This window comes from Dipteris shenzhenensis, chromosome 8 (assembly GCF_047967505.1).
Source record: "Dipteris shenzhenensis isolate YYH24624 ecotype China chromosome 8, Dip_SZ_1.0, whole genome shotgun sequence".
Lineage (NCBI taxonomy): Eukaryota > Viridiplantae > Streptophyta > Polypodiopsida > Gleicheniales > Dipteridaceae > Dipteris > Dipteris shenzhenensis.
The window spans coordinates 1796718-1816694 of NC_141603.1; the positions used below are offsets into that span (position 1 = coordinate 1796718).

The window sequence follows — 19977 nt, forward strand, 5'->3', positions numbered from 1 at the left end:
GAAAATTCAGCTTCAAAGATGTCCATTCATCCTTTTTGCGAGTCTATTTCTCACAATTTTGCAAGGGATGTTATTTGCACATAAATATGAGAAGTATATGAACCGCTTGTTTGAGAAAAGGATTCTGACACTTACAATGTTACAATAGTACATTGTCATATATTTCTTAGTTATATTAGAAGGATGATGGTTGATCGATTCGACTGGATGGCATGAGACTTCATACATCAAGTCATTGCCATTTACTATAAGCTCATAAACTCATTGCAATATAGTATTAAACAAATCTTTCTTAGAATATGCATCAACATTACTACACTGGTTCACTACCATTATCATACAAAAGTAGCCTTGACATTAAAAAGGTCCTAATGTCAGTGTTGCTACCATAACTTGTGTGCATTACAACACTAAAAAAATAGCATGAATATGAAAAGAATGACCATTATTTCATTTGCATTACTAAATGCCATCACGACTTCCAAATTATGGATGGATATTATAAATCGGCACTACCATAGGTGCAAATGCATTACATCACTAGCATAACATTGTCACATGTGAACTCTATTGCATTTATTTTACTCATTGTATTAGCATTCACATGATAATACTATATCGTTATTACACTTTAATTACTCATGGAATAATTTATGTATGTTACAACACTAATACTTTTCCTTCTTTTTACTATGAGCTTTCTACAAAGTAGTAATTGGTTAAGGTAAGGATAAGAATTGATACATACTCAGAATACGATCTTGTGGAATAGTCTATTAGTGAAATTTTTGCAGATAGTAGTTACTATCTTAAAAAACACACATCCTTTTTAAATAAATTAGATGCCTTGTGCCACGTTGTATCCTTTTAAAGATTGGAAAAAAATCTTTGAGGTGTAGTGTAAACTTCAAACATGTATAGATTACTAAATGACTTTACCATAACAAGATATTATAAATTGCCAATACCATAAGTGTGAATGTATTACTAGCACATCATTTGCATGAAAACTGTATGCATAACATTATGGCATTTAGTGCACATAATTCAAATGGGAACTTTATAACATTATTTCATTTATTTTACTCATTGTATTAGCGTTCACATGACAATATTAGATCATTATTTCATTTTTATTACTCATGGAATAATTTATTTGCATTATAATACTAATAATTTTTCGTGCTTGTACTATAAGCTTTCTATAAAATAGCACTACCATTTGGTTAAGGTAACGATAAGAATCGTTAAGGACGCAGAAAAAGAAAGTGATGGTTGTTTTAGTTGTGAAATTTCTGAAAATTTAAATGTGTAAAATAATGTAGATGCCTCGTGCCATGTTGTATCCTTTTAAACATTAGTGTATCTTAATGAATGCATAAGTGAGGAGTTCGTCTTCAAGTTCTTGAAGCGGGTTGAATTTGCACGTTGGAAAGAAGTATGTGCCCTTCCCTTAGATTGCCAAGGATACTTGGTTTGCCTTCTCGATGATATACCACGAAGGGCGATGCGTCAGCATACAAATGATGGTTTCACTCAGCTCTACTTTGCAGTTTGGTGTGTTAATCATCGTTTACATGACGCAAGATTTGCATAGGTTCCCTCCAGTGCTATCAATTCTTCATGGGTCCCTTGCTGCACTACTCTCCCACCTTGTAGCACAACAATCAGGTCTGCAGCCCTTACTGTTGACAAACGATGAGCTACAACCACCGTAGTGCATTTTCCTTGCATCATTCTATCTAGAGCCTGCTGAACGATCCTCTCGGAGACTGTGTCAAGGGCACTGGTCGCCTCATCCAACAACAGCACTCTTGGATGCTTTATGAACGCTCGAGCTATGGCAATCCTCTGCTTTTGTCCCCCAGACAGTTGTGCCCCTTTCTCTCCAACTTGTGTGTCATAACCCTGGGGCAGACCAGAGATAAATTCATGAGCCGAGGCTGCTTTTGCAGCATCTACTACTTCAGTTTCCGATGCATCATCTTTTCCGTACAGAATATTCTCTCTAATTGAAGTTGCGAACAAAACAGGTTCTTGTTGGACTAGACCAATTTGTCTCCGTAACCAATGCAATTGGATACATCGGAGGTCAATGCCATCTAGTAAGACACGACCACTCGTAGGATCATAAAATCTCTCGATGAGAGAAATGATGGTACTTTTTCCTGAACCACTTGGCCCTACTAAGGCTACAGTTCTGTTAGCGTTTATTTTCAAGCTTACATCTGACAAAACCATTGCAGTTGGTCGAGAGGAATAAGAAAAGGTGACATTTTCCAATTCGATGCTTCCAGTTAGTCGCTCAAGTTTTCTTCCGATTGGATCTTCAGGGTCAATTTTAGTCTTATAATTTATAATCTTGAAAAGGTTTGATGCAGCAATAAGGCCTCTGGATATATCAGGAAAAACTTCCAGAGCTTCAGCCAGAAAATATCCTGTCCATGCCAGAACTTGGAAGACCTTCAAAGGTTTTATATAGGGTATATGATATCGTTCCACAAGGACTGAAATATACCAGACACCAAATATATTGGCTGTAAACAATGCGAATTGTGAAAGGCCAAAGCTAGCACCAGCCTTTTGTGCATTGATGATAGTTTCTTTCAAAGGCTCATCCATTCCCTTTTTGAACTCCTTCAAGACATGCCCTTCAGCACAAAATGCGGCCACAGTGCGGATATTTGATATACCTTCACCAGCTATGCTGCTTGCTTTGTGATGGAGCTTGCTAAGGTCTCCTACAAATCCACCTTTGCAAAACTTTTTCTGGACAATCATTCAAGAACAATCAGGATTTCCATAAGACTAGTAGGCTAAATAATTTATAGCGATGCTATTACTTCACATGAATCTAATTTTTTTTTACAAAAGTTGATAAAATGAAAATTAATTAAAGAGCCTTAATAAGTGATTGAGCTTATCTAGATCTCCTACCAATTTACCTTTTAGAAAACTTTTTCTAGACAACCATTCAAGAGGAATCAAGATTTCCTATAACTAGTAGCCGAGTAAAAGATTTTCATTTTATTCATGCCATTGCTCGAAAGGTCGGTTGCAAGTTATTATCTTTTAAGGTTTTGTGAGAGTTTTCAGATCCCTATAAAAAAGAGCGTAGCTATAAATTGAAGAATCATGGATGACTATTAAGGCCCATTTAATGTAAGGCTTAGCGATAAAGCCTGTTTGCATGGGTTGGAACGATTGTGTGTGTGTGTGTCTGTGTGTGTGTGTGTGTGTGTGTGTGTGTGTGAGAGAGAGAGAGAGAGATTGTGTGTGTGTGTGTGTGTGTGTGTGTGTGAGAGAGAGAGAGAGAGAGCTTTTATAGTTCATGGATACGAAACATGGTCCCTCTACTAATCACATGAGAGAGAGAGAGAGAGAGAGAGAGCTTTTATAGTTCATGGATACGAAACATGGTCCCTCTACTAATCACATTCTGAAAGGAGCCTACAGGGAAACAGGCTATCCCGGAATCGAACCTGTGTCTTTGATGTGAAAACAGAGGAACAAGTTGGTCAATTGAAGAATAACTAGTATTATGACGATGTATCTCTGATTTAACATTCCCTGATGATATAGTTTACATAGCCACTGTTCTCTGGGTATGTGTGTAATGATCTTTCTTGATTCATGAGTAGAGAAGAGGCTATTTGGAGAGGGGTGAAAAGTGCTCCCAATGAAGCTAGGCTTCTTCCCTAATGCGGCCATATCTAGGTTTTATCCATGTCTAGATGAACTTATTCAGCATTTGCTTAGGTAGCCTCAAGCACCCTGATTGAGTGAATCTATGTTGGAGGGGAGGCATGGTGTTAATCTGAATCCTAGGACATCAAATCATGTTTTGACTTGTGCATATAACAGCTAGAACTTCCCTCTTGGCATTCGTGGGGTGACGAGTAAAGTGCTACTTAGAGAAGCTGAGCTATATGAAGCCACCAAATCCCAACACTCCTAACAGAGACATCAAGGTCTCAACTACTTCCTCCAATAGCGGAGGTTGATGAAACCGGCCTCTAATCACTCAGAGGGCAGTGGAACTAAACCTTTATTTACAGCTCACAAAGCATATATCACAACCATTAACCATTGCATGATCACCATTTGGCATTTACCCATTTGTTCATAAACAAAACCACTGAAAAAGGGATGGAGGCTAGAATGTCCCTGCTTAACAAACATAGACAAGTGCACCCGATTGGCCCCAAACACTGTGGCGCCCCTTTCGGTATTTCTTTATATTTCATAGTGAAATGATTACAAGTTGCATCTGGGAGACCTTCCCTGCAACTGAGCACGCAGCCCCAATTCACTAAGCCTTCGGAAGGCTTTCAAGCATAGAACACCATCACATAAGTGCACTTAACCCATAGGCTCAATCCAAAGGCATTCTCTTTTCCAAGTGCAATTCCATTAGCTGTCCAAATGCAATCACACTACACCCCAGCTGCACTCTCTCTGAGTGGTTTCCAGATGGCATTCACAAAGCTTTTCAAAGCTCCAAAATAAAATCAGCAAAGTACCCAACCAAAGAATGACTCATGTAGCATTGCCTGGGCACCTGTGAACCAAGAAAGAGACGGCACATGAGGCCAACCAATAGCTTATGGAAAAAAGAAATTGCAACAGCAAAATCACAACTCGCCAAGCTCTGAAAACTCGAACCAAGTCCTCAATCGCCAAGAAGACATAGTAGCCAATGCCCAATTGCATTCTCAGCCAAAGAGGAGTGCAAAGGCATGAAGAAAGAGCATTTACAAGAGCCGACCAGCAAGAATTCCACTGAAAAATGCGAAAAGAAGCACTTCTGTCACGAAGAAGTGGGAGTTCTTGGGCTCAAAAGAAGCGTGCTTCAGAGAGGAATGCATTGAGAAGTTCTGAAGAAGTTTCATCGCCAGAAAGTCCTCCAAAACTGAGAAAAACCAGTCAACCAGCGCGTGGGACTACTCAAAATTCAACAGAAAGCTGTAGCTTTGCAAGAGGAGAGGCCCAAGAGGCTGTAGAAGCAAAAAGGTCCAAAAAAATCCACTTTTGCAAATTCGACCAGCAAAAGAAGTGCTCAACTCTGCCCGTTCTACCAAACGCACGGAGGGAAAATCATATCACTGCGAAGGGAAGGCAGAGGGGAAGCCATCGGGCCAAATGGAAGTCGAGGAATCCAAACGGGTGAGGAGTTATGAAGAAAAATGGAATTCATCTGAAGGAGGCTGAAAAACCAATCCAAAATCTCAACAAAGGGAGAAGATGAGAGAGAAAACCACACATCTGAAGTTTAGAAGGCCCAGGAAGGTCCAGGTGTTATGTACACTTTCTAACAACTCCCAGCTGTTCTCTGATTCACTAGCTAATCCAAAATCACCGGCGCTGGCATCCCAAAAATCCACCCAGCCTATCTCATGGATCACATGTACAAAAGATACGTAACTTTATTTCCTTCATGCTTATCCACAAGCCCTCAGTTCCCTAGATGGTTCCCTCCTGCCACATGTCATCATTTTAGACCTTTAGCTTGGTACACCATTTACCCCTCTCTTAGGGCACAATTAAAACATTTGCCCCTTGGCATTTTTACACATTTAGGTGCAACTAGGCCTTAGCACTCAGAACCACCTAGTCAATGCCAATACACCCTCACCTAGGACCTTGGCAGTTACTTCCCTTGACCATTTTATTTACGCACATAAAATATTACAAAAGTCGGTCATCTAAGAGAAAATGCCCACCGATCTTTCCAAGGTCATGTTATCTCGGCTAGAGCATAACATTCCTTCCCTCTTTAAGCATTAGCGTCCTCGATGATGAAATCTGGGAACACTCTCCGTAACTGGTATACGGATTCCTAGGTAGCTTCCGATAGAGGTAGACCATGCCATGCAACCAACACCGTGGGTATCTTCCGATTGCGCACTTGCATTGTTCCTCGGTCCAGGATTCTTGTTGGTTTGCATCTTGCATTATCCTCTATCTCCTGAAACAAAACAACACCTTCGATTAGTGAGTCACCAGTATGCAAAATTTTCTTTAAACGAGAAACATGAAACACTGGGTGCACCTTACACCCCGGTGGTAATTCTAATTTATAGGCTACCTTGCCTATTCTTTTTAGAATTAACCATGGCCCACAATATCGAGGTGATAACTTAGCACACTCTCCTGCAGTCAAAGACTTAGTACGAAGAAACTCTGAGAAAAACTTTTTCTCCTTCCTTAAATTCTCTAACGGATTGGTTTTTATCCACATACGCCTTAGCTCTATCCATAGCTTGGCGGATGTTAGCTCTCGCAAGTGCTAGCATCTCCCGCATCTGAACCACAAAGTTCACGGCATTAGACACTTTCTGAGGTACTCCAACTATAGTTGGATTCGCTGGTCTATAACCATAGTTCAGCTCAAACGGACTGAACCCTGTAGAGGAATGTTTTCTATCATTGTAGGCAAACTCCAACAATGGCAACCACTTGTCCCATGTATGTTGCCTCAATGACACATATGCTCTAAGCATATCCTCTAAAATTTGGTTGATTCTTTCCATCTGACCATCCGTTTCTGGATGATCCCCACTACTCATTCCCAACTCAGTCCTTAGTGTCTCAAATACCGCAATCCAAAAATGACTGGTAAATTTGACATCTCTGTCTGACACTATGGATTTGGGTAATCCATGCAGACGAAATATATGTCTAATAAACAAATCCGCCACTTGCGGGGCACTAACAGATTCTCTAGTTGGAATGAAGTAAGCCATCTTGGTGAGACGATCAACCACCACAAGGATAGAATCATATCCACCTTGTGTCGTAGGCAGCCCTACAATAAAGTCCATGGAAATGCTCTCCCACTTACTTAGTGGTATCCCCAAGGGCTGTAAAAGTCCGGGTGGCTTCACCCGTTCGGCCTTACTTACCTGACATGAAAAACAATGTGTCACATATTCATGAATATGCTTTTTCATCTTTGGCCAAAAGAAATCTCGCTTCACGAGATCATATGTCTTCTCAACTCCTGGATGTCCCGCACATGGGCTATCATGGCACTGTCGAATGACTCTCTGCCTGAGATCATTCTGATTAGGTACTACTATCTTGCCATTTCTTTTCAGCATACCATCCCTTATGGCATATCTTGCATAAGTTTGGCCTTTTCTGGATACCAGGTTATCCTTTTCCCCGGGTTTTAACACATGAGTCTTAGGCCATAGGCTCTGGACGAACTCGTCCACCTTTTGAGTTTCTCTAATCTCGGCCATTAGAGCACTCTCTAATACCGTGAAACTCATGTTATGCATAATGCGTGACAACGCATTAGCGACTTTATTATCTTTTCCTCTTCGGTACCGAATCGTCAAATTAAACTCCTGCATGAGTTCTGCCCACCTAGCTTGGCGGCCTCTCAAGTCAGGTTGTTTACAAAAATGTTTCAGAGTATCATGATCAACATCCACATAAACTCTGATCCATACAAATAATGTCGCCATGTTTTCAAAGCATGGACAACAGCATACAACTCCAATTCATGAGTTGGCTAATTTCTTTGAGAGGGAGAAAGCTTCTTGCTTTTAAAGGCTACTGGTCTTCCCTCTTGGAGGAGAACTGCTCCAACCGCAATGCCACTTGCATCGGTTTTCAGGAACAACGGTTTCTAGGGATCAACTATTTTTAACACCGGTCCTGTGACCACAGCTTATTTTATGGTATTAAAACTTTCTTGTTGATTCTATCCCCATATAAAAGGTACTTTATCTGAGGTCAGATTAGTCAATGGCGATACTATTTCGGAATATCCTTTGATATGCCTTCGATAAAATTGGACAAATCCCAAGAATGATCGCAAAGCGGTCAAACTCTGAGGGATTGGCCAAGTCAGTATCGCAGCCACTTTCTTTGGATCCATTTCTACCCCCTCTGGAGTAATTATGAATCCTAAGCATTCAAGTCTAACCATACACAGTATAGTTTTCTTCTTATTCACATAAAGACTGGCTTTCTCAAAGTACTAAACACTATTCTTAAGTGTTCATGATGCTCAGTAATACTTTTACTGAATACCAGAATATAGTCAATAAAATGTACTACAAACTTTCCGATATACGGACGTAGTAAATCGTTCATAAGCATGACGAATGTAGCTAGAGCATTGGTAAGTCCAAAGGGCATTACCAAAAACTCATAATGACCAAACCTGCTTCTAAAAGCGGTTTTATGCACATCCTCGGCTCTAATACGGATCTTATGGTAGCCACACTTAAGATCTATCTTACTGAAAATTACGGCCCCATGTAATGCATCTAGGAAATCATCGATCTGAGCCATCGGATACATGTGCTTAATAGTGATATTATTCAATGCTCTGTAATCTATACAGAGGCGAAAAGTATCATCTTTCTTCCTCTTTAATATCACTGGCGAAGCAAAAGGTGAAAAACTAGGTTGAATCTGCCCTAGCTTGAGGTATTCTTCCAGTTGTCTTCGCACCTCAGCTTCTTCTGTAAAGCTTAATCTATAGGGAGGTCTATTTACAGGTTCTGCCCCCGGGATAAGCTCAATTTTATGTTGAACATTCCGCTCTGGAGGTAACCCATAAGGTAACTCATCCCTAAAACAATCAGAGAACTTCTCCGATATCTCTTTAGCCAACTCGGCCATTTCCCCATCTTGGGTAGCCTCAGTGCTAGTCGACGCATCATCAATCGACTCTACCGATGCTATACACAGACACAAAAATTCTTTCGGAGTCTTCCGAATTTCCATGGCTGAGATCAATGGTCCTCGAGGTAAATCCTTTTCACCTCGCAAAACATATTCTACCCCGTTCATCTTGAAGTGGTAAATATGCTTTTTCCAATCAATGGCTGGATTTTTCCAAAAATGCCAAGCCATGCCTAGGGCTATATCTACGTGAGCAAGCCTGGTCAGTTCAAAGTCCAGCTTCTCAACATAGTCCTGAATTCGAAGTTCCAACTGGGTAACCCTCTGGTCCCATAGTTCAGTTGAACTTCCGTCCGCCATCCTGACCGTATAAGCATAGTCAGACGGACTAGTTTTCAACTTGAGCCTCTTAATAAGCCTCGAGTTGATTACATTGTGCGTTGACGCTGAGTCAAACAACACAATCACATCATGATTGGCTACTTGCCCTTTCATTTTAATCAACTCGGTGTCATCGAAAACCGTATACCCTGTTATTGCGGGCTTTGAAAGGATGTTATCAGGTGCACTGCTTACTTAGTAACAGACACACTTAACAACACAAGTACTAACCTCTGAGAAGGTCCCGACAATTGCATCTGCATATGTTCCACATTGGGACTCTCCTGCATTTTCGCGTCGCATTCAGATATTATCATATTGGCCGTGCGACGGTCTTTGTTTAGTGGACAATCTTTCCACTGATGTCGCTGAAGGCAGTCGAAGCACAATCCTTCTTTTCTAGCTTTTTCTTTTTGCTCAGGGGTCAACGAGGACTTTGACCAAGCCCGGGCTGCCATTGGAGTTACTTTCCTTTTCACCCCAACGGTGGTACTTGTCTTTGCTGGATCAACTGGCTTCACCTGCTTGGTTTGGCCACTTGGCTGCGAGACACTTGTCTTTGAAGTCCATTTCCTCCGAAATCCCCCTTTTCTCGGGTACTCATGCTGAGTCCCAGCCTGCACAAACCCACTAGGTCTGCCTCTGTCATCCTCATAATTCAGGGCTACTGCAATAGATTCATCTAATGTAGTCACATATTTAGCCCGAACTTCCATTTTAATCTTGTCGTTCAGTCCGTAGATATAGTCTTTCAACTGAACCGACATAGAGAGAGGGTCTGTTATCTTCATAACACATTCCCTGAACTTGTCAGTGTACTCTGCCACCGACAAATTGGAGACTATTCCTCACTGCTTATGGAGCTGCTCAGCTGCTTAGAGGATCTGGCTCGAAGCGCTTCGGATTGTGGCATGGCTTCAAAGCACGCAGAGAGATTTCATGTGGGGTATGGCAGCTTGGCTTATAGAGGGGGGCCACGCTTTCTCCATAGACACGGTCTCGCCAGCTTACCGGATACAAGGTCGGAGCATTCACAGCATTGAGCTTCACTTGGCTACTCCCCCCCCTTCTCACCATCCCCCTCAGTCGAGAGAGGATAGTGTCTGGGAGACGGTGGCCAACATCACGGCCTGGAACATCTGGGTGGCCCGTTGCAGCTGGGTCATGGGCCAGCACCATGTTCCTCTGACGGCTACGCTGGTTGCCATTTGGCAAGATATCATTTATACGCTGCGATCCATTTGGGAGCGCGGCGTTCTAGGTTCTCAAGCTACCGACGATAGGCGGGCACGTTTCTGCAAGGCTTGGCCTGCATGTGTATTTTATGGTCTCATACCGCGAGGGATTCGCTGGCTGTATAGTCCACCACCGTGGTTGTTAGCCCCTGTTACAGAGAATCCATAGGCAGTGAGCTGGGATCTCTGGCAACAGGCGGGTTTTCTTTCAGCCCGTTTTTTCTTTTTTTGCCACGATTGGCACCTCTCCGGTTTTGCCAATTTGTATGGTTGGATTTTAAGCATTAATAGAAGTTCCTTTTCTCTCTAAAAAAAGCAGCAGAGGTTTGCACCCACATCAGACTGGAAGCAACCCTTACATCTTGGATCAGACGTTGGTGCATACCTACATCTTGTAGGACAGCACACGTCTGCAAGAGGGTGCTGTCCAAGGAACACGCACTACAAAAGGTCACTGAAGCTTATGGAAGAGCATGAAACCAAAGGAGTGAAAGAACAGAAGTAGGAGCAGAGTTTGTGCTCACCATCAAGCATCAAGGGCACCATCAAGCATCAAGGGCAGCGGACTGCTGCATGTTTTGGGATCTCTGGTGAAGCCTTCTGTAAGAGAGTTAGACTCTAATAGAACTCACAAGCACCAAACTCAGCAGATAGGCAACAGTAGAACAGTCCAAAAATGCCTCAGAATAAATTGCACAAATCTTGTGGACACATAAAGTTGAAGTTTTGAATTATGGCATTCCCTTCTCCTTTCTAAGATTCTTCCTTTGCACACACTTTATCTGTTTACTATTACGGCTGTGTGGAGAAACTAGCCAAGGTGTCTAGGTTTTTTAACATAGCAAACGATGGGAAAGGATTGCTCCTTCCTCTGCCCCTTGTTTCCCTTTTCTTAAAACTTGGAGTTTTCGTTTTCTTTAAACCTTCTACCCCACCAATCTTTAGTGACTCTCAAACCTTATAAACTGTGGGATGCCAACACTATTCTTCCCCAAAACCATCATGACTCTCACACCTTATAAACTGTGGGAGCAACAGAAACAGGATTTGCATTTGGCATTTAGTAGATGAAAACAGAGTGTGAAATCTGTAGATTTTCACCTTAAGTGATCCTCCAATCATAGCCACAGGAAAGGTAACAACAGTCACAGCGGCCATCTGCCATTGCAGTTTGAAGGCAATGATAATCGCTAGAGCAATAGAGGTGGTATACTGTATGAGAGATGAAACACGGTCACCAATTGCCACCTTTAGAAGAGATGAGTTTGAGACTAGCCTTGTTGTGATCACATCACTTCCGTTCTTTTCCTCATCAAACCATTCTATTTCGTTCTTCAGAATCACTGTCATTAAAACATTGACATGCATGAGTCTCTTTCAGATCCCACCTGTGTATATTCACTAACAAACCATTGCAGACCCTTATTACCTTTGAATGCATTCTGTAGCACTTTATTGCCAACAACTTCCCCGGTCTTTCCATAGAAATAGTGCTGTATAGTGCTGGTCAAAATTGCAAGTATACCAAAGCCTACAAATACAGTTGCCCATTGGTTGACAACTCTCATTATGTGATTCTTATCCTTGGAATAATAAACTGAAACCACTTCTATCAAGAAAGAAGCAAATAATGGGTTAAGGGATCCAGAAATAGCAGCTGCAAAGGTCCCAAAACACACAGATGACCAGTCCTGAGCAGTGAGCTTGCAGAGTTTGATAACCGTGGACCCTTCAAGCATTGTCTGCAAATTCAGACAAATTTTCCATTTGCTTCTTTCTGAAGTAGGCATAGCTGCGCTGACCTCTAGAGGTCCGTCAACAGTATGTGGCACTTGAGTTCCAGATGGTAACTTTTCCTTTGCTTGTGCACCTGGGAGTGGTTGATCTGCAGAAGTTGCAAGTGGCAATTCACAAGTGCAACTTAAAATAGAACAAAATCTGTTAACATCCAGCAAGCCTGTATGCTCCACAATCAACACAAAACTAACTTATATTGATGTAAATGGAACTTGGGGTTCTCACATGAGCCTAGCAAACCTTTTTAGTGGTCTTAACAGCCTACCGATAGGACAAAAGTTGCTCACACGTAACCCTAAACTGTATAAATCAATAGTGAGGTGTGAACCTGTCATTCAAGTTCAAAGGTTTTGCAGACGTCTGTACAGATATTAAATTCCTGTAATGACCGAATCCATTCTGCACAAGTTCCTCATGAGATCCCATCTCAGAAATTTCTCCATTGTTAAAAACAGCAATCTGGTGAGCCTTCTGTATAGTTGAAAGCCTGTGAGCTACAACTACAGTCGTGCGATCAACTGAAACACGTTCAAGAGCCTCTTGGACAAGCTGTTCAGATTCTGTATCTAAAGCACTCGTTGCCTCGTCCAGTAGTAAAACAGAGGGTTTTCTTAATATTGCTCTTGCAATGGCTACTCTTTGCTTTTCTCCTCCAGAAAGTTGGACACCTCTTTCGCCAACCTGTTAACCATGTGCATTCACAGGTTAGGAAGTGTTTGTGTGTAATACGAGCATGCATCATGACTTAGACTGAGAGTTTTCTAGCAAGTAGCAAGGAACAAGTCACAATAATGAGAGCTAGATAAATGCAATTCATTAACATCCAAAGTAAGGACGAAATTGAGCAATGGGTCAGAGTTGGCTGTTTCGGCAGGCTATGGGGTGAGAGTTGGCTGTTTCGGCAGACTTATTCTAGTCTTACAAAGGTATATACATATATACAGAGTTGTTTCGGCAGGCTAGTGCAGACTGTGTGCTGCTTGCTCTGCACCCGCGGTTGATGTGTGGTTGGTGCTCTGTTCTGAGCAGCTGTTCATGCGTAATTGGCGGCTGTGGCTGCGGGATGTGGGCAACCCGTAGACTGATACTGATTGCATGTCGACTGACTGCCTGTTGATGGTAGTCTGATGACTGACGACGACCCGCTGATGGCGATAACAGCTGAAGTTGTACGTTGTGAGTGGGCAGAGTCTGGTGGCGGCTGATGCACTTGTTGTTAGTCCCATGTGTTTTGATCGTGGTAGCCATGTACCCACGCTGATGTGACCAGAATGCACCAGTTAAAAGGATTTGGCTATGGGGGGGTGTTGGTAGGCATTGGTGGCCTTCACCCCTCGATGACATGTGGATTAAATGGGGGCTGAATAGTCCCATATCCATAAGTATAAATTTGTGTGCCTTGTGTAAATGTGAGGGCCATTTGCACAAAACAGCCCTCCCCCCCCCTTACCCAGCAATTTTTGAATGCTCTGGCCTGTGGATGGCCATAGGCCAGGGCATGGGACCCCCTACACTATGGCCAGGGCATGGGACCCCCTACACCCGGTGAATTTCGTGTGGTGGGGTTGTGTGTGTTATTGACATGTGGACTGTTAGAATGAAGGGACTGCTTAACAGTAACCCTTGTGCAGTGAAATGATCTCAAATCCTCACTGCTCTCTCTCAAGATAGATGCACTCACTCACAGAAATTCCACACAAAATGTACATCATAGAAAGGAGAAGAAGAACTCAGAGTATATTCATCTTCCACACAAAACATACATCATAGAAAGGAGAAGAAGAACTCATAGTATCTTCATCCACAAGTGTGGGAAAACTACCTAGGAACGAACTAAACACATCCAGCTAGCAGGTGCTGGGGAAAATAGCAATCAAGTATGATTGCTCATGATTGAGAAGTATAGAAGACAAAAGTCTGGTCACACTCCTTTAGTCTGTGGGGCCTTGAGGGGCTTAGTGGCTGTTAGGAAGTGTGTCGGAATAGGTGCCTATTTATAGGCAGAGAGGAGGGCTGGAACCTTGCAAAAGATGGCCGGCCCTGCAAAACACCCAGTTGGTGTTTGCAGTCATAGACGGGTCGATGGTCCAAGTCCAACCCCAAATGGCCAACCACTATGATCCTATACCACTCTACAAAGTCTAAGATGCCATTGTCCCCAGGGTCTCCGTCTCCTCGCTTTGACTTCATTTGAGCTATTCCACTCAAGTCGATATCGAAAAAAATAGAGTATGGCTCATTGTGATTCTACTGAAGGTAGAAGATTCTGAAAGAGACTCTTATCCTGGAGACTGCCCAAACTAGTGCATGGGGTCCGTGGCATGTGGTTCTGGTCAAGCCCCTTTTGCCATGCCTCCGGGATGGTCTCCTCGATCTCTTGCATCTTGCTGCTGGCCCCTCCCAGGTGGGCAAGAGCGTCCAGCTTCTCCTTGAGCTGCTGGGGGAGCCGACTCCATACCCAATCTCATCGGACTGCTGTCCCACCCATTGTGCGTGTGCTGCCCTAGCATACGACCCTGCCGGTCTTGGATCTATGGGTGCCAAATCAGGGGTTACGGATCTTTGCTCTGGGAGGTGGCTCATATGAGTTTGCTTGAGAGATGCCCGCCACACTCTCACCAATCTTTGTATGACTGGCAAACCCTTCCCTATGAAGGGTCCGCCATGAAGATCCATCATTGATACTACTATCATTGTTCTCTTGTGTGCAAGGCGTGCTCCTTAGGAGCCCCTGCCGAAACAAGAGCTTCCAAGGTTCAAAGCTTGGAGCTATACTCTTGACAATAAATTTCTCCAACATGGCTTTGCCTTGGATCAATGATACCCAAGCCTCCCTCTGCCTTGGGGTAGAACCATTGTCTTCGTGGTGACCCTAGCTCAGGTATTTCATGTACCGTCTGAACATGCATAAAGGAAATTGTGCATAAGTGCCTTAGCTGCCCCATGCATCCCTTGTCAAAGCACCAACACGAGACGATGAACTAGCATACTGCCAAAAAGACCTGGTTCACCACCAAAGCTCTCTATGTGACAAAGAGAGCTTAGCCGAGCTCCAATAGAGGAGCTTGGGTTGAATACTCTCTAGCATCTGGGAAATTTGCTGCTCTTCTAAAATATCCAATCCCACTTGATAACCCAAGTATCTCGTCGTCTATCCCCGAGGAATCCAACGGAAATTAAGATCGTCGCCCTAAAAACCGTCTTATTCCAGTTGATCTTTACTCTCCAAGCCACACAATGCACCTTTAGGGAGAGCTGAACCCTCTCTAGATTCTCAAGTTAGCCCTCTATGAACAAGGCTATATCATATGCTAACTCTGAGCCTAGGCCAGCCTCCTAAGAGCAAAGGCAATACCCTCGCGTCCGTACCATGAAAAGACAAAAAGGGGGCGTGGGGCCAACCTTGTCGCACTGAGCGGGAGATGAGAAAGCCTACCTTCTGTATGTCCCACTGAGCGGGAGATGAGAAAGCCTCCCTTTTGTATGTCCCTATGAGAACTTGGCTTCAGCTGCTTGCGTAAAGGGCAGAAATCCCCCATACCCATTGGTCCGAGAAGTGAATCCTCCACACGGTGCCCTCCAAGAAAGTCTAGTCGACAAAGTCGTATGCCTTCTCAAATACCAGTAGGAGGATAGCGAGAAGTTGGGCCTCCTCACATGACCAATCCATGATCTCCCAAAGGTGAAGATGTTGTTTGAGATGCTCCTCTCTAGAACAAAACCTATCTAGCTATCGTGGATCTTGTCGGGAAGATGTGGACGGAGCCTCAAGCTCAAAACCTTGGCTAAGATCTTGTAGATGGTGTGATCGAGCACCACTGGTGGATGTCAACTCAAGCCTCAGTCCCCCTCCTTCTGGGATCAAGCATATCTGACGTCGAGCAAGCGACTGGGGGAGTAGCTCAGAGCTGAAGGTCTCTTGGAAATTTGAGCATAGGCTCCCAAAAGCAATGAAGGAGAATTGGGGACAAACCATCCTCCCCTTGGCATTTTCGCACAAGAAGGGCCTTGAGGATTTCCAAGAGCTCCTCATCCAGGAAGGGCCAGCTAACTATGGGAAACCATCGAGGAGATGTGGGCCCAGACCTTCGCCGGGGCTACCAACACCTCCAAGGTCTCCTCCTCTGCATGAAAGAAGGAGTGATAGGAGTATTCCATGTGCTGATTCTCCATCCCTGTAAATTCTAGCTTTTCGCTCATGTATCTGTCCGCTAGACAGTAAAAGGCCGTTCACATTACGTGAGTCCCTTGATGGAGGCTAGGTCCCTCCTGAATGCCCCTCGCTCTCTTGAAGGGCCTGCCTGCGGTACAATACTAAGGATTGGAGATGTGTGCTACTCAACTGAATGGCATCAATGGCATAACCAGCCCAACCATCCTGCTGGGGTGGGGGGACCTCCACCTGCCAGTTTCCTCATGGAACAATGCATTTGGAATCCTCACCCCTTTCTAGGGGAGCACCTGCTGTGGCTATTTCAAATGTAATATACAATCAGAGAGCGGTCCGATATCGTTGTGAGGAGTGGAGATGGAGAGCGAACAAAACCCTGGAGTTAAGTTACAGAGAAGTTGCAACAAATGAAGTACAAGAGGGTTGTCAACATGGCAAAACCATAAAAGCCTAGGATGAGTGAAAACTCACTCAACAAACAACTCAATCACTAATTGGGGTTGGGGGGAAAACCTTAGAAGGAAAAAGTGCCCCTAACCCTCCGAACTACTTACATATACCTTAAATATTGTAATATTTCCAACACCTCCCTGCAGTGAATGTCATGGTGTACAGGGAGTGATCTTAATCACCAAATGGAAGTAAGCCCAAAGCTTTGTGGAAAGCCTCAAACTTTTCTCGGAATAGAGCCTTGGAGAAAAGATATGCAACGTTTTGATGTGTAGGACAATAGATCAAACTGATCTCTCTGTGACATTATGATAATGGATCTCAGTGTGTTTTGTGCATGCATGAAACACAAGATTCCTTGCCACCGCAATAGCACTTTTGATTGTTAGTATGGGAGTGGGGAGTGGATGGTTGCAAACCATGCCACCTCAATAGCTCAAGATTCCATAGCTCTAGAATGCCTGTAGAAGGTGACAGCTGATTGAAAAACAAACTGGACAGAGAAGGTTTTCACTATGATATTGCAGTTCTTTGTGCCAAAAGTTGTTCTGGAGGGGAGGGGAGGTGAGGGAGAGCAAGGGGCAGACTGCTTCTATACCAAATGTGAGGTGTGGAGATGGAGAGAGCAAAAAAATGTTGAGCTATGTTGAAGAGGTTGTACGAATGAAGTACAAGATGGATATCAACAGGATGAAACCCTAAAACCTTGGGTAAACCCTAGTGTGAGTTAAAACTCACTTAACTACTAATTCAACTAGTAACTGTGGTCAGGGATCCGACTGATAGTTATGATCGGCGCATCATGCAATAATGTTCTAATGTCTATTAATTACAAACTAGTCATTTCTCTCGTCATGACAATCACTGGCTCTAGGCCCACCTTGAGGGCCTAAGACAAGAAAGAGGTCGTCAAATCTGCACACTGGTTTAGAGGCCAATGCAACACTTGGTTGAGCTTCTCGCTCCTCTCTAAGTTGTCGTTGCCACCCACATCTGCAACCATACTTATCACTAGGAAAAGCAATCTTAAAGGTGGCACAGTGATAATGTACTAGCCAAAGTTCCTGATGTGTCCATCCCAACACTCCTCATCTCCGTTATCTAGACTTTCAATATGAGGTCGAAGAGAACTGAAGTCCACTGCTCCTTTCTTGTGGCCATAAAGTTGAAACGTCAGAACGGCTAGGTGGGCTTATGCTCCAACGGTGCCACCCTTATGGGCTGCAAGATGCTCAGGGGGTCACTCAGCATATGCAAATATAGCATGTGGGCTCAACAATAGGGGTTCTCAACATTTTTTAACAAAAATATACTTATAGAAGGGGTTTTTTAATTGGGCTATAGAAAAGGTTGTAAGCTTGTATAGAAAAAGGGGTCATTTTAAATCCTTACAATTTACAAATAAGGGTTTTAATAATGCATGTGACATATAGGGCTTTCAAGTAGTGCCCCCCCGCCCCCCCCTTACCTCCCCCGTACCAAGGCCAGAACTCACAGTGGGAGTTGGGTGCGAGAACTTATGTGGGAGTGCTGGCCTAGGCGAGGCTTGTGCCATAGAAGTTTAAAGAATGGGTCCGAGTTTGCAAAAGAAGCCATACCACGACCTAGTAAGGAAGAACTTGAAGAAGCTTGGGTAAGGCTCATTGAGAGGAGGGAAAGCAAGGGGAAGGAGAAGGAACCTGACCCTGTGGGGTGGGCTTAGGAGGTGTAAGGCTGAGAAGGAGGACGAGCGACAAGGGTGATCACAACCGGTAGAGAAGCTAAATGTAGTAGAGAGGATGAAGAGCTAGGCTAGTTTGCTGGTGGCGAGGGGAGTGGGGAAGCTGTAGCAGTCAATGGAGGGGATTGAGGAGAGCTGGAAGGTCGGGGAGTGGGGGTAGTTGGGTGGGTGAAGAACGAAGCAGGGATTGGAGTGGTGGTGAGGGTGGTGACCTGGAGGGTAGGACAAAGGAGGGAGGGATATCTTGCACAAGATCTGAAATTGCCTGAACCTATGTCAGTGCAACGTGTCCTGTATCTTCTCTGGTGGAATCAATAACTCCCCCCTCTTTGGAGAGACCGGCCGCTTGGCATGAGGCACCTCCGATTGCCCTCTTTGCGGAGAGACCTCTAGATAAGGTCCCATCTTCACCTGCTACTGCTTGTGGGCTTGAGAGGAGGGACGGCTCATGAAGCGTGGGACGGCCCTAGCTAGGTGACTCATCTGTTTGCAACGTAGGCATTGCCTTGGTAGACTTGAATCCTCGACCTACTATCTAAAGACACCTCCACTGTCTCTAGAAGTACCTCCTCTGGTAGCATATCCGGGTCGTCTACAATCAATCGCATCTTCAGGACTTTGTTGTCTGAGAGTACTGAGGTTGCATTAGTCAATGTCTCGTGCACAGTGCTGAAACATGACCCGATAGAAGACAAAAAGGTTTGGGATGCCTGGGAAGTGTGGCATAATGGGATATCCTGGTACATGATGTGTCATCTCCATATCATCCATTGTGAAGACATGGTACCAAGGCATGATGAAAACGAATGAGATCCAAGGTCAACTTTTAGCTTTGCTCCACCAAGTCCTGAGTGGTATCCAAGGAGCTGAACTAGAGTAGAAAGACCCCCCTCCCATAGATGGTGACATCCTGGATGCGGTCACCTTTTAGGGCTAAACTCTCATGGACCCAATCTCGAACCTATTGTCACGTGGGGATAAGGCCAACAATGCTCTCCACCAGTTTTCAACGATGAAGGGAGAGAACATCTTTCTATACTTGTTGTTTGTCCTCTAGGGAGAGGGAGACCTGGATGGCTGCCCCCTCTTGGCCAGACCTAAAGGTCACCTTCTAACTCCTTACCCCTTTGTTAAATGAAACTACTGCCTGCTAGCAAGAGAAAGAAGAGGGAAAAGAAAAAAGGAAATAAAAAAATAAAACAGTAAAAAAAATTGTCACCGGCTTGCAGAAGTTCGTGCATTGAGCAGGCACGGCAGGATGACGGCAAAGGCCCTTGTCTGGCTGCCAGAAAACCATCTATGGCAGTACGGCCAGGGGTAGAAGGAGAGGAAGGGGGAAAGGGTCCCTTGTGACAAGGGCGGTATAGGAAGACGACCAGCCCTAAAATGGACTGGGAATCAGTTTAAATTGGGGTGGGAGGGGAGGGAAAAAGAATAGTAAAGGGGGCGAGCAGGAAGAGAGGGGAGCAGGAGGGGAAGAGAGGCAGGAAGGGGGGGAATGGGCTAGCAGGGAGGAGGCAGAGCAGGCAGTAAGAGCTCTCATCTTGCAATATGTGAAGCTGGTATATGTCCAGCAG

General features: G+C 44.1%; 1 protein-coding gene across 1 annotated transcript in view; it reads right to left on the reverse strand.

The window, feature by feature from the left end:
• Positions 1-1491: 1491 nt before the first annotated feature.
• LOC147898943 (ABC transporter B family member 19-like) overlaps positions 1492-19977 on the reverse strand; it is a 33874-nt gene continuing 15388 nt past the window's right edge. Inside the window, exons 8-11 of the mRNA XM_087378149.1 lie at positions 12388-12740; positions 11692-12182; positions 11364-11605; positions 1492-2769 (exon numbers count right to left, since the gene is read on the reverse strand). Coding sequence (XP_087234275.1) covers positions 1567-2769; positions 11364-11605; positions 11692-12182; positions 12388-12740 — 2289 coding nt within the window. The 3' untranslated portion in view covers positions 1492-1566. The remainder of the gene's footprint in view (positions 2770-11363; positions 11606-11691; positions 12183-12387; positions 12741-19977) is intronic.